Raw genomic sequence first — 12,655 nt, forward strand, 5'->3', positions numbered from 1 at the left:
AACCACCACCAGCTTTGCCCTGACCCGAAGAGCTGCAGGCTTCAGGCCCCAGTTGGGGAGGCTGGTACCAAGCTCCTGACCCTTAAAATGCCCAGCTGCTGCTGCCCGTCACCCACAGTACCACTCCCTTGCTGCCCCAGGGCCGCTCACACGCGTGGGTACACAAGTAGGCTTTTTGCCGTTCACACGCACGTCACCAGGCAATGCTGCATGAGTAAGACCCTTCACCCCCGGCCCCCCGCTTTTGCTGGAGCAAGCGTGGGGCAAGCAGTAGGCCTGCCTGCAGCAGGCCTGTTTGCTGACCGTTGTTAGGTCACAGGCTTGATGAAGAGCTGGGGCTTCCCCACTCCAGGCTGCAGCTGGCTCTCTGCTCTGCCACCAACCCACGCTGTGACTGCAGTAGAAACACCTTTGCCCTTGGGTCTGCAAAGCAGCCAGCCAAATGCGCCCTCCCCTGCCTGCCCGCGCAGCTGGAGACATCAGCTCCGGCTCTGGGGTGTAAGGCCCTTCTGCCCTCGCGCTGCCTCGGCTCGCCTAGCCTTGGTGCTGTCTCTGCCGCTCACCAGAGCTTTTCCCCTCCCCACACAGCCTTCCACGTCCCAGCTTCTGGCCCCCTGCCTAGGCCCGCAGTGGCTCTCCCGGCCCGGAGGCAGTAGACGCTCCTGGGCAGCCAGGGTTTATGGTAGGAGCAAGGTGCCAGCCTGCTGCTGGCAGGGGGGGTTTTCCAGCCATGTAAACATGCTTGTGGCTCCTGTCAGACCCCTTTCCAATGTGTAACATCTCCTGGCCATGGGCCCCCGCCCCCAAGCAGCCAGTTATGGGCTCACTGATGTTGTGTCACAAAGCCTAAAAGCAGGAGCGCCCCCCCCCCCCCCCCCCCGGCATTGGTTACAATTTATGACCAAAAAAAAAAAAAAAAATTCAGTGTGGGGTTTTCCCTGCGGCTGCTGGTCCTGTCCTGGAGGCAGCAGTTGGGTTAAAGTGTCTGAAACCAGGCAGGCTCGAGAGCGTCTTAAAAAATAATCTGGCTGGTGGGATTTGCACGACTCCAGCAACGGAGACTTCAAGGGAAAGACCGACTAGTGGGAGAGACACACAAAGTGCAAGTGTTGGCAGCCCTGCTACTGCTGTACCCCTGTGTCTACTTGCTATTCCCCTGCTTAACCCTACATGACCCCCCCGTGAGCTACGTTCTTGCTTGGCAGGAAAATGACCTTGCATTTGGCTCTTTTTAATGCCTATTCTCGCAGTGAGCTCACGTACCCTGCGAGCCAGAGCGCGCTGTAGGCCAGCCCAGTCCTTATCGTTCTTTACCACCCCACCAAACTTTGTGTCATCTGCAAGTACTTATGTGGGCAGCCAGGTGCATCTGCAGGCCTGGGTGGGCAGTGTGTGTTGTATTCTTCTGCCACTCTCAGCCCCCAGTGCTGGCATGGTGCAGGGAGGGCTCCCCAGAGCAGTGGGGCCTGGCGTTGCCCCCATTGAGATGCATAGAGCATTTTGTCCTTCTCAGAGCGATTGTCTCAGGCTCTCTGCAGACTCAGGCAGACATTGCGGCATCGGTCACACGTGGCTCATGTTTTTCAAGCGTTGCTTCCCAGCCATGAAGGCTAAAAGGGTTTTAAAGGGAGCTGGGGGTCGGCAGGGATCACATGCCATCCGGAGCCGGGGCCTTAATCTGACCCTGCCACTACATTCACCTGGTCTGTGCTCCCGCAGCGCGTCAGTGAGCTGAGAGTGCAAGAGGAGGAAGCCGGAAACCCCACCTGCCCAAATCAGCTAGTTATACGCTCCTGTAGCAGTAACAGGCCAGCCCGTCTCTGGCTGCAGAGCAGCACTGCCTGTCTGTTGGATACAGCAGTCTCTCCCGCCCCCGCCGCCCCACAGTGTTAACGCCACTGTGCAGCCCCACCACCGCCCCCTGGCACCATGACCGCAAAGCGCAAGGCGTTTCGGTGCAAGGGCCCCCACACGAAAGGCATTCGGTGACCCCCCGCCTCTTTAGTGTGGCGCTGTAGCTGGCAACAGTAGGAAAGGCTGGCTGGGCCCCCGCCCCCACCCCTCAGCTGCACGCTGGGCCCGACAGCCTCCGTGGGGCAGTTTGCCAGTCAAGATGGAGGTGGCTGAGCACTGCAAGGGGCTGCTCCCTGGCTCGCTGGGTGTAACCACTGTCAGTGCAAGCAGAGCAGGCGAGGCCCGGGGGTGGGGGGGGGCTCCCTGGAGCAACACACTGTGTGTGGGGGGAGGGGGGTCAGCTCCCTCCAGTCCCAGAGCCCTCTCCTCCCGTGGGCGCAGCACCCATGGTCATCACCTCTCCCCCGGCTTCGACTGCTGCGCTCTGCAGCGCCCATGTCAGCGTGCTGGACTGGAGCCTCTGGTGTTGCTCACGCAGCAGGAGAAGGGGCGTGGGCAGGGGCCCGGGGGGGGCGGGGGGCAGGCCCTAGGCAGGCTGCCTGAGGCTCTGCTGGGTGGTTTGCAATAGCAAGCGTGCGCTGCGGCTGAGCCCTCGGCGGGGCAGAGGCGCTCCGCCCTGGGGCAGCTGGTTCTGGACGGCGTGGGCGCGAGCGCGGGCGTGGGGGGGAGGGAAGCGCTGACGTGCTGCTCGCCGCTCGTGGGTCCGGCGTGGAGGGCTGGGCGGCGGCAGCTCGGTCTACACTAGACGCCGGAGTTAGCCAGCCTGACGGGTGGGCGGCAGAAGATCATTATCTGGCCGTAGCCTTGCCTTCCGCGGCCACTTGCCTTCCTTTGGTTGCTGGGCTCTGAGTCTGGGTTTTCCCTCTTTGTCCTTTTCTGGCCAGGCCTGGGGAGGCTGGGGGATCTCCCAGCAGCCCCCGTGCCAGGACGCGGGGTTGAGGGCGGGGAGACGGTTGCACTCGCTGCAGGGCAGACCCTGGCCTATGCTGCCAGGAGGGCGAAGGACTCTCCCGTCTGGGGGAAGCACTGAGGTTGCGTGGGGGCAGGCTGGGGCTCCAGGGGGGAGCAGAGCTCCACGGGGGAGGAGGAGGAGCCGGACTCGGGGAGGAAGGGAGCCGGCTCTGGATCTGTTTCAGTGGGGAGTCACTGGGCGCAGTCCCAGCTGTCCTCTGAAGCCTGCAGGGAGAGAGAGGAGATGAGGGGGGTAAACCCAAGGCTCTGGGCTCTTTGGTGCTAGGCAATCCCCTGGCAGCCTGGCGCTCTCGTTGGCACGCATAGCCTCTGCCTGGAGCTGGCTGCCGTGTCTCAGGGGCCCGAGCCGTACGCTGGCATTTCTCTCTTGAACTGCCTCAGACTTAACGCCGAGCCGCTCTCGGGGCCGGGCTGGCTGCGGGGCTCCCGGCTTGGCCCGGGGAGGGGCCAGGCTGGGGTTAAGAGCCAGGGCTGGGCGCAGGAAAACCCTGTGCCGGAGCTGAGCCCTGCAGGAAACCCGCAAGCATCTCATGGCCAGGCCCAGGGGCAGACGGGGAGATGGACCGTGGGGTAGGTGGGTGGGAAAATGGACTAAGGGGCAGGTGGGGAAACTAGGCCATGGGGTGGGAGGGCAGGTGGGGAAGCCAGGCCATGGAGGGGTGGGAGAAATGGGCCGGTAGCGGGATGGGCAGGCAGCAAAGCCAATCCTCGCTCGTGTGATGACAAGAGCCCTCTGCCTCCATGCCACTGCGCTTGGTGTCTGCTCTCCACAGCCCTTCCCAGGTCACGTCACCTAAGGCTGCCAGCTCTCTGGGCAGAGACCCGGCCTCCCTCAGGTGGCAGCCAGCACAACAGGGCCCAGCCCCACGGCGCTTTGGGCACCAGCCCAGTGCTGATCAGAGAAGAGGGCGCCGCCCCATCTGCCCTGTCTGGCCTCTACCCCTCGGCTGCGCCCAGCACAGGGTGCGGGGCTCCGGGCCCGGCTCCAGGCCCCCTGCACAGGGAGTGCTCTGTGAACGTAGCTCCAAGGGGAGTGCTGGCCCTCGCGGATGTGGCCCTCTGGTAACTATAGGCATTGGGTTGCCAACTTTCTAATCCCACAAAACCGAACACCTCTGTCCCGCCCCCTGCCTGAGGCCCCGCCCCTGCCCCGCCCCTCCTCAGAGGCTCCATCCCCCCTCCCTCTGTCACTCTCTCTCCCCCACCATCACTCACTGGGCTGGGGCAGGGGGTTGCGGTGCGGGGGGTGGGGGTGGGGTGAGGGCTCTGGTTGGGGGTGCAGGAGAGGGCTCCAGGCTGGGTCAGGGGTGTGGGGGGGGGCTCTGGGCTGGGGGAACAAGCTCTGGAGTGGGGCCAGGGATGAGGGGTGTGCAGGAGGGAGCTACAGGCTGAGGCCGAGGGGTTCGGAGCGTGTGGGGGGGTGCAGGCTCTGGCTCGGGGTGTGGACTCTGGGGTGGGGCTGGGAATGAGGGGTTTGGGGTGAAGGAAAGGGCTCCGGGCTGGGGCAGGGGGTTGGGGTGCGGGGTGGGGGTGTGAGGGCTCCAGCTGGGAGGGTGGGCTCTGAGGTGGGGCTGGGGATGTGGGGTTTGGGGTGCAGGAGAAGGCTGGGGAGGGGGTTGGGGTTTTTGGGCGGGGTGCAGGCTCTGTGAGGGAGATTGGGTGTGGGAGGGGACTCTGGGCTAGGACAGGGGGTTGGGGTGTGGGAGGGGGTTTGGGGTGCAGGGTCCTGGTGGCGCTTACTGTGGCTCCCGGAAACGGCCGTCAGGTCCCTGCAGCCCCTAGGTGCCTGAGCGGCCAGGGAGGCTCCACACGCTGCCCTTGCACCCACAGGCGCTGCCCCTGCAGCTCCCAGCCAATGGGAGCTGCAGAGCCGGCCCTCGGGACGGGGGCAGCACACGGAGCCTCCCTGGCCGCCCGTGCGCCTAGCGGCTGCAGGGACCTGGAGGCCACTTCCGGGAGCCGTGTAGCGCTAGGGTGGGTGGCCCGGGCCCCTGTTGCGCTGCCGACCGGATTTTTAATGGCCCAGTCGGTGGTGCCAAGCAGAGCCGCCAGGGTCCCTTTTCGACCGGGCGTTCCAGTCGAAAACCGGACACCTGGCAACTCTACGTAGGCAGGCCAGGCCACCCTGCCCCACAGGGCTCCAGGGCCAGGCCCAGGCTGCTGGGAACTGAGAGCTAAACACAGCTGGGTTTGCCCTAAAGAGAAATGGAGCATGTGAAGGGAGACAAGTGGAGCCGGGAACCCCACGGTCAGGCCGAGGGAACGGGGGGCTGGTAGGGGGCACCCGTGGCCAGGCCGAGGGAACAGGGGATTGATGGGGGGGACCCCATCGCCAGGCCAAGAGAAAGGAGGTTTGGTGGAGGGAACCTCACGGCCAAGCCAAGAGAACATGGGGTTGGTTCCCTCCATGGCCAGGCTGAGAGAACAGGGGACAGGGGGGAACCCCACGGCCAGGCCGAGGGAATGGGGGATGGGAGACCTGCACGGCGAGGAGCGAAGGCCGTGCCGGTGACTGACCTGGCGGTGAGAGCTGCATCAAGCGGTGAGCTGCCTGGTGCTGCTGGGCTCCCGAACTTCACTGCTGCTGGCGACGTCCTTGCAGGCACAATGGGCCGAGGGATTTTGCTCTTTGTGCTTAAAGTTTTCCCTTCTCTTCCTGGGTGGGACGCCTTCCCCTCCCCCGTCCTCCTTGGGACAGAGTCGTCAGAGTCATGGGTGTCCTCCTCTGAGCCGGTGGCCGAGAGGGTCTCTGAGGCACGTCTCCGCTCGTCGCTGGAGGAGGCTGAGGAGGAGGCCCCAGAGGCCAGTCTAAGGAAGCGGCTTTGCCTTCTCTCCATCACTAGGCGAACCAAGTCGGGCTGCTTGGCCCTCTTGTGAAGCCTCTCTTTGGCCGAGAGTGAGGCCGACTGGTCTGAGCCGGTGTCCTCCTCGGAGAACAAAATGGGAATCCGGCTTCTGTATCTGGCACTCAGAGGTTTCCTAGGGCCCTGCTTTGCCTTTCCCAGGAGAGCCTCGGTTTGCGTAAGGCGTTCGGTCGCCAGAATGGTCTTTTCTAAGCTAGGCTCTCCTGAAACCAGCCGGTCAGTTTCTTCCAAATCCAATGCCAGCGCGGCTTTGCCTTTAAGCTCCAGCCTCTCCTGCGGGGACTGGGCCACACCATTGGGAAGCGTCGGCGGCTCCCCCGCCGTCTCCGAGGAGGTTTCGATGTGATTGACCGAGAGCATGCAGCTTTCCATCTCTCCCCCTTCTAAACCAGAATTCACACTCCCATTTTCTACCAACCCCAGGTTCTCCTCCAGCTCCTCCTCAAGGATGATCTCTTCCAGTTGGCCCGGAGGGCAGTACTCCTCATGCCTCACCAGCTGGCCGCCGGAAGACATGATGTTCAGATGGGTCTTCTCAGCAATATGAACAAACGTGCGCTCGACTTTGGTAAAGGGGGAGGACGTCGTGGAAACTGCTGCTGGAGGCTTTGGTTCTGACTTAAGGACGGAGGACAGGGTCCCGGGCTCCGACACATCCAGCTGGCTGCCCAGGGGCTGCGGCCTCTCGCTCTGAGGCGTTAAAGCAGCAAGTGTCCCCAGATCGACATCTGGCGCCAAGTCGGTGGTGAGTGGAGACTTCTTCATGTCACCCGGTGAAAACAACACCAGTGTTTTGGAGCCTTCCTCCAGTTCTAAATCGCCATCGGCCATGGAAGCTCGGCCCTTGGACTCTTTCTGATCATCGGCCAGCAGAGTGGATGGCGCCCCTTCCTGACTGCGCTCTGTGCTTTTCTGGCTCACATCGCTGCTGGAGCTACTGTGCATGTCAATCTCTTCTCCCAAATAACCAGCTTCCTCGTCTTCTTCCTCGTCTTCTTCCTCCTCCTCCTCCTCCTCCTCTTCCTCCTCACACTCCCCATTCAGTTCCAGATGGGGCTCCGGTGGTTTGCAAGGAGCGGTCAAGACAATGTTTGAGAAGTCGACCTTTTTTATCCGCTGGATGATCCTAGGCTTTTCCCTAGAGTCTGACACATCCCTTTTAAAGTCTTGATAAGGCAAATTTAAAGGCACCGCCTTGGGCAGACCATTCATTTCAAAAGGGTTCAGTGTAAACACCTGGAACAAGATAGACGTGAAAAAGAAAATACTTAGTATCCAGGAGAGCATGGGCATCAATCTCACAACACCAATCACGGCGGGAAGGGTCACGTGGCACATATCTCTCTTCATGCCCATGAACCAGCCTTCCCTAGAACAGGGTACAGGTGAGAGGCAAAGCAACCCTCCAAAACCATTTCCTTGTCATCGGGCAGTCTCCTGTACGCCTGCTCATCAGTGTCACCTAGGGCATCAAACTTGTTCTCCAGCCTGAATGACAGCCCGGTATAAATTTAGGACTGCACCCATCCTTCATTCCATCGAGGACTCCCCCTCGCCACCCCAACCCCGGTTCCAACGTGAGGTTTGCACAAACAGCAAAGAGTGAATATGGCCTCTCTGGAGTAAACTTAGCTATTATTTGTGTTCAGCACCTTATTATCACACTCAACACTGCTCAGTTAGGGCCCTGCTGTCATGGCCTTTTGCTTTTCCATCCCCATCCTCCTCTCCCCCTTCCCTGGCTGTCTTATCTGTGTCCCCTTCCCATCAGTGACTCCCAGTTCCCGCCACATGGGCTTCCCCTTCTCCCTTCCCCAGTCCCTCGCTAAAATGACCAGCAATTAGTGAAGGCTGACCCATCGAGTGTCTTTGTTAGGTTTTCCCGTTAACACTCCCTGAGGGCTTTGCTTTGATTTAAGCTTTGATTTGTTTTGACACACCCCAGTTTAAATCATTGGAAAGAGCCTGCAATACCCAGTTGCATTCATCAAGCTAGAGTCAAGGATCTCTCCTGGTTGTTTTACGGGGACAAGTGTCCAAATAGCTGTTGACGTGAACAATACAGTCTCAAATTCCTTCCCAACCGGCAAACAGGCAGCGGCTCTGCACAGAATAACTAAATGTGCCTTGAATGGAAACACCCTTCGCCCTTTTGTGCACCTGAGACATCTGAAGCAGACTCTGCGTTGGTTCCAGACTGCAGGGAAGCCACTCCCAGCACAGCCATGGGGAGCTCCTTCTCCAGTGTGTCTGGAGTGTTTGCCTCTCATCTATCCATTTTTGTTACCCAGGAAAAGCTTTGGTATCTTTTTTTTTTTTTTTTTGACTTGGCCTCCTCCTTTTTTCCCCATCTACCTCCCCTGCGGCTGGCCTGGTCTACCCGCTTTTCTGTGCCCTCTGGACTCTCTGCTTCACTTCTTCTGCGTTATTTCCCAGGCCCCAGGCTCTGCAGGTCGGTCCAATTGTAGCGTGACTCTAGCGGATGCCTTTGCTTGTGGACCCGTCTCCCTCTTCCTGTCCCATCACCGCTTAGTCAACTCAGCCTCGGCTGCTGAACTGAAGGCACTGCACAGGGCGATGCACCCAGACAGCTCTTCTGCCCGAGGACCGCCTCGCAGATGTGTGTCCAGGCCGGCTCTGCGGCCCAGGGCTGTGTTCCATTCGCTTGCTGAAGCGGGCTCTCCCGAGCACAGGGCCTGCAGTGCAAACAGCATTCACCAGGGGTCTTTCAAGTGACTTTGCAGGGCTGTGCATCAGGCCCTCAGTGCAGGAGCCCTGGCAGCCTGCCCAGGGCGTTGGGTTCCCCACAGAGAAGAGACGCTGTTCCCAGAAACATTTCTGTGGACGTCCACCTGCTCCAGCCCCGTTCCATTTCCTCTGATCTGGGGGTGGGTGGTTGTAGTGGTGGACGATCATCCACTTCCCTTTTGTTGGCTGGACGATCCCCCAGTTCCCTCTTTAAACCTCTGCCCTCAAAGGCCTGCATCATGGCCACCAGCCTTCTGTCGAAGAGAGCTGGGTGCACCTCTCTGGAGCTGCTCCTATATGGGCCAGAGGGATTATTGCAGTGCCCCAACACTCTACCTCCCATGGGGCCTGCGCACACTGCCCTGCTGCAGTGGGGCCAGGGATGGGGCTGGATATTAATGCTCTAGCTCACTCTTTTGCTGGGCAGCATTAGCTTCTCTCCTCAGCCGCAGGTCCCGATTCTAGAGACCTCTGGTATTTCTCTCATTCTCTGCTAGTACCTGATATCTCATCACCTTTGTACTTAAAAACAACTCCACCCCATCTAGCCGCGCATGCTCCAGCCTGGATCAGCACACATTCCCACTGATCCATGCTCCCCATCAGCTCCTTCCTGCTGTTCATTACAGCCCTCTCTGGAATTAGCCAAGCAGCCCTCGGGGCTGCGTGGACAGCCCCTAGCCCAGTGGGGTACCGACCCAGATTTGGATCTCAAGGTGCTACGGTAGCATGAAAAATAACAATTCCTTCCCTCTCTTCTAAGTTTCGGCCTTGCTGTTGCCGAGACATGCCTCAGCCCTTTCGTTTAACCTCTGCTTTCTTGTGGGTCTGGCTGCATGCGTGGCCGACAATCACACCACAAAGTATGGGTGGTGTCCTCTCCAGACTGGGACCTTCCTCTTACCCTGCACATTCAGCTCATGCCCCTTCCCTGACTTTCCACCCTGACTGCAGTCGGGAGATGGCTTCCCCTGCAAGAACTGACTGCTAGGGTGGGTTATGAAACCTTCTACGTCCAGCTCACGGTTATGTTGTGTTCCTCACCATTCTGGGCGGCCTGTGTGCTTTCCTGGCTTCCCCTTTCAAATGCCTGCTGCAGAGAACCCCAAGAAGTACAGATATCTGACAGCGAAAGAACTGGGCCAAAAGAAACGGTGCTCAGCATCAGCTGCCAGCAAACCTGGCCCAAAGAGAATTGGTTGCAGTGACAGTGTGGTGAGACATCCTTTTAGCACACCCATCTCCTTACCTGTGTTACTCACACTCCCTGGACTTGTTAAAAGAAAGACATCCCAAAGGAATCGTGAGGGTGTCTCTTCACTGCAGGGTTAACTTGGGTGTTCGGCCCCCAGCTCTGAGCAGCCAGGTTAGCCTAGTCCAGGGCAGAGCACCCACACTGCAAAGCCCCACCCGAGTTACCATGTCTGCACTAGTGCTGTGTTCCCTGGGTGTGGTGCTGGGACTTTTGGAGCAATCCCACGGCTCTTAGCGCTGCAGACAGCTGAGCTCCTCCGCAATTCTCTCCCACTGAATTGTTGGAAAACTCCTCTGTCTGCCTGGGCACACGGGGGATGGTGGGAAGGCGCCGGAAGATTACAGGCATTAGAGTGAGTTAGCCTGCATCCTCACTGCAAAGCAGGGGGGTTCCAGACTGCATGAAAGCAGCACTCAAGTTCTAACCCACCCACCCCCAGCCAGCCTGGGCTCATAGGAACTAGGGGTACAGTGGGGTGCTGCAGCACTGCCAGGTTTTACGTGGGGATCCACTGCCCCCCACCCCCCGGGTCCTGGCTGCTGTCCCACTGCCTGGGGTCCCGGCTGCCAGCCCCGCACCCGCTCCCAGCTGTGGCCCCAGCCTTGGCCCCCTTACCCCTGTCTGGGTCTCCACTGCCTCGCGGAGACACGGCCCTGCTCCCGGCCCCAGCTCTGGCTGGGGGTGGTTGGGGAAGGGAGCTGGCTTTCAGCATCCCCACTATTCAGAGTGTTCCAGCTCCACTGCCTGGGCTGAACGCACCATGTAACTCAGCTGAAAGGGGCGTTAGTAACCACGTGAGTTAGTCCGGCTGTGACGGCAAGCCCTGACACGGCACAGGACCAAGACCTGGCTTCCAAACCTGCAGCAGCCTCTGGCGCCCTGGGTGGTTCATTTCTCCTCACTCTGCCCGTCTAGAAAGCAGGGCTAATGATACTGACCCGCCTTTGCAAAGCCCTTTGAGTTCTAGGAAGGGAGACTGCTCCGTGCAGGAGGAGCTGATGGCAGCTCTGTCATTCAGGGTATGTCTACACTACCATGACTATACCAGCGTAGCTATGCTGGCATAGCCCTGTAGGTTAGACATAGTCTGCAGCCCCTCCCCAAGTGACCGTAGCTACGTTGAGGGAAGCATTCTTCCATCCACACAGCTGTGTCTACACTGGCAGGGTTTGTTGCCAGAGACGGGTTTTCACACTCCTCATCAATGTAGCTATGTCAAGCTCACCCTTTAGTGCAGACCAGGCCAGAGATTGCACCAAAGATTCCTTTCAACAGGACCACTGCAATTTTTTAACTCTGTTTCAAGGGGACCATTGCATTCTTTGAGTTCTATTGTTTTGAGAAAAAGTACTTGGAACGAGAAATCTGAGCTTGTTTGAATTTTCAAAGACACCTTTGATTCCAACAGTAGCTGTTGAGTTACAGCGCTTCCAGAAATCCCTTCTTCCAGATTTTCAGGCTGGGGAGTCTCACCTTTCATCAGAACCCACTTTGGTCAAAAGGCAGACTCCTCAGAGCCCATGCACGGCACAGCATCTCCGCTGCTCTGTGAAACATACTGCAGCCCGGGGGCACCTGAACCGGGGAGCCCAGGTCTCCTTGGCAAAGAAGTGTGATGGAACTGAAAGGGTCGGATTTTCTACAGTATGCTGGGGGGAAGAGAGGGCTCAGGATTGGGACTGGGAGGGGAGGCTTTGCACCTTCTCACTGCTGGGGCCGAAGGAGGATGGATCAGCCCCAGACATAGATTAGAGCAGCCTGAAGGCTGCCCTAGCTTGCGCACCCTGCTGCCACAGTCCCTCTGGGCAGTACAGCAATAAAGAATTACCAGGGTGCAGGGCTGTCTTTGTTATGCCTCCTCCTGCCTCTGCTCAGCTCCAGAAAGTGCCCCATGCTGGGAGATTCTGTGCGGGGAGGATTCCCCGGTGTGGGGGAGATGCTCCATGCCAGAAGCCTGGCTGAGTCTCCCTGGGGCCGCAGGCTGTACCCTCCTTTCAATCTCTTTGATTTAAACCGTTGGAAACCACAGGGAATTCAATCTTTAGGAAACACTTTGTGAGGGACAGATCAGGCTGCTAAGAGACTCAAAGCCAGACAAACCTAGGAAATACAGTGTGAAGCCATAGATCTGCATAAACTCCTCCCCCGCACTGCCCAGACACACACTGCACACAACCAAGTCACCACGAGTGACACAGCCCCTGCTGCAGGCAATCTCACAATGGTCCGAAAACTTCCAGCCTTCGAGCAATCCCGGGGAGGCAAAATCAGAGGGATCGACTCCCACATTGCACTGCAAGCCCAGAGACCACACGTTCCAGACCCAGATCTGTCCCCCACGGCTTATCACTGCCTTATCACCTTGGGGACAGTTTAGCATTCACCCCTTTCACAGGTAACAGAGCTTACAAGAGGTCACTTTATACAGAGCTGGGACAGAACTTGGTTCTCTAATAGAGCAGCCAAGTCTCATACACATTGTCCTTCAGAAAAACATGCCAAGTTAGGAACTTGTTTAACCCATGAAAACACAATGGAGCTTTGTATCAACCTTCCCCCCCAGGTTATGAACCCACAGCCTGCAGCTTTATGGGGCAGACTGCATTCACTTCAGCTATAGGATAGGAGCCGCTAGCCAGAGGAAAAGAACGCTCTTATCCTCTATGTAGACCAGCCCATACAAGGGAGATAACAACACAGTGTCCAACAGACCTGCCAAGCGTCACTCTTCCAGCATGGAACGCATGCTTTGTGCAGGTTAGTCACAGATTCCTGCCCCGCTGGTAAAATATTCATTATGTGTGAGAGATATCTTCCCTACCATGCATGAGGGGAAGGTACCCGGAGCGGTAAACCAGGAGCCATGGGATGCACTGTCAGAGTAGAGACCTTGGATCTACGC

The 12,655-nt window shown here is 58.8% G+C and overlaps 1 protein-coding gene across 5 annotated transcripts in view; it reads right to left on the reverse strand.

The window, feature by feature from the left end:
- Positions 1-870: 870 nt before the first annotated feature.
- The window catches only part of TTBK1 (tau tubulin kinase 1), a 154,693-nt gene continuing 142,908 nt past the window's right edge, over positions 871-12,655 (reverse strand). For 4 of the 5 annotated variants that reach the window (XM_075127284.1, XM_075127285.1, XM_075127283.1 and 1 more), the window contains 2 exons: positions 5,404-6,986; positions 871-3,090 (listed from right to left, as the gene is read on the reverse strand). In XM_075127284.1, the coding sequence (XP_074983385.1) occupies positions 2,703-3,090; positions 5,404-6,986 (1,971 nt within the window). In that variant the 3' untranslated portion in view covers positions 871-2,702. The remainder of the gene's footprint in view (positions 3,091-5,403; positions 6,987-12,655) is intronic. The other variant, XM_048842393.2, reaches the window with a different exon arrangement.

Source organism: Caretta caretta, chromosome 3 (genome assembly GCF_965140235.1).
Source record: "Caretta caretta isolate rCarCar2 chromosome 3, rCarCar1.hap1, whole genome shotgun sequence".
Lineage (NCBI taxonomy): Eukaryota > Metazoa > Chordata > Testudines > Cheloniidae > Caretta > Caretta caretta.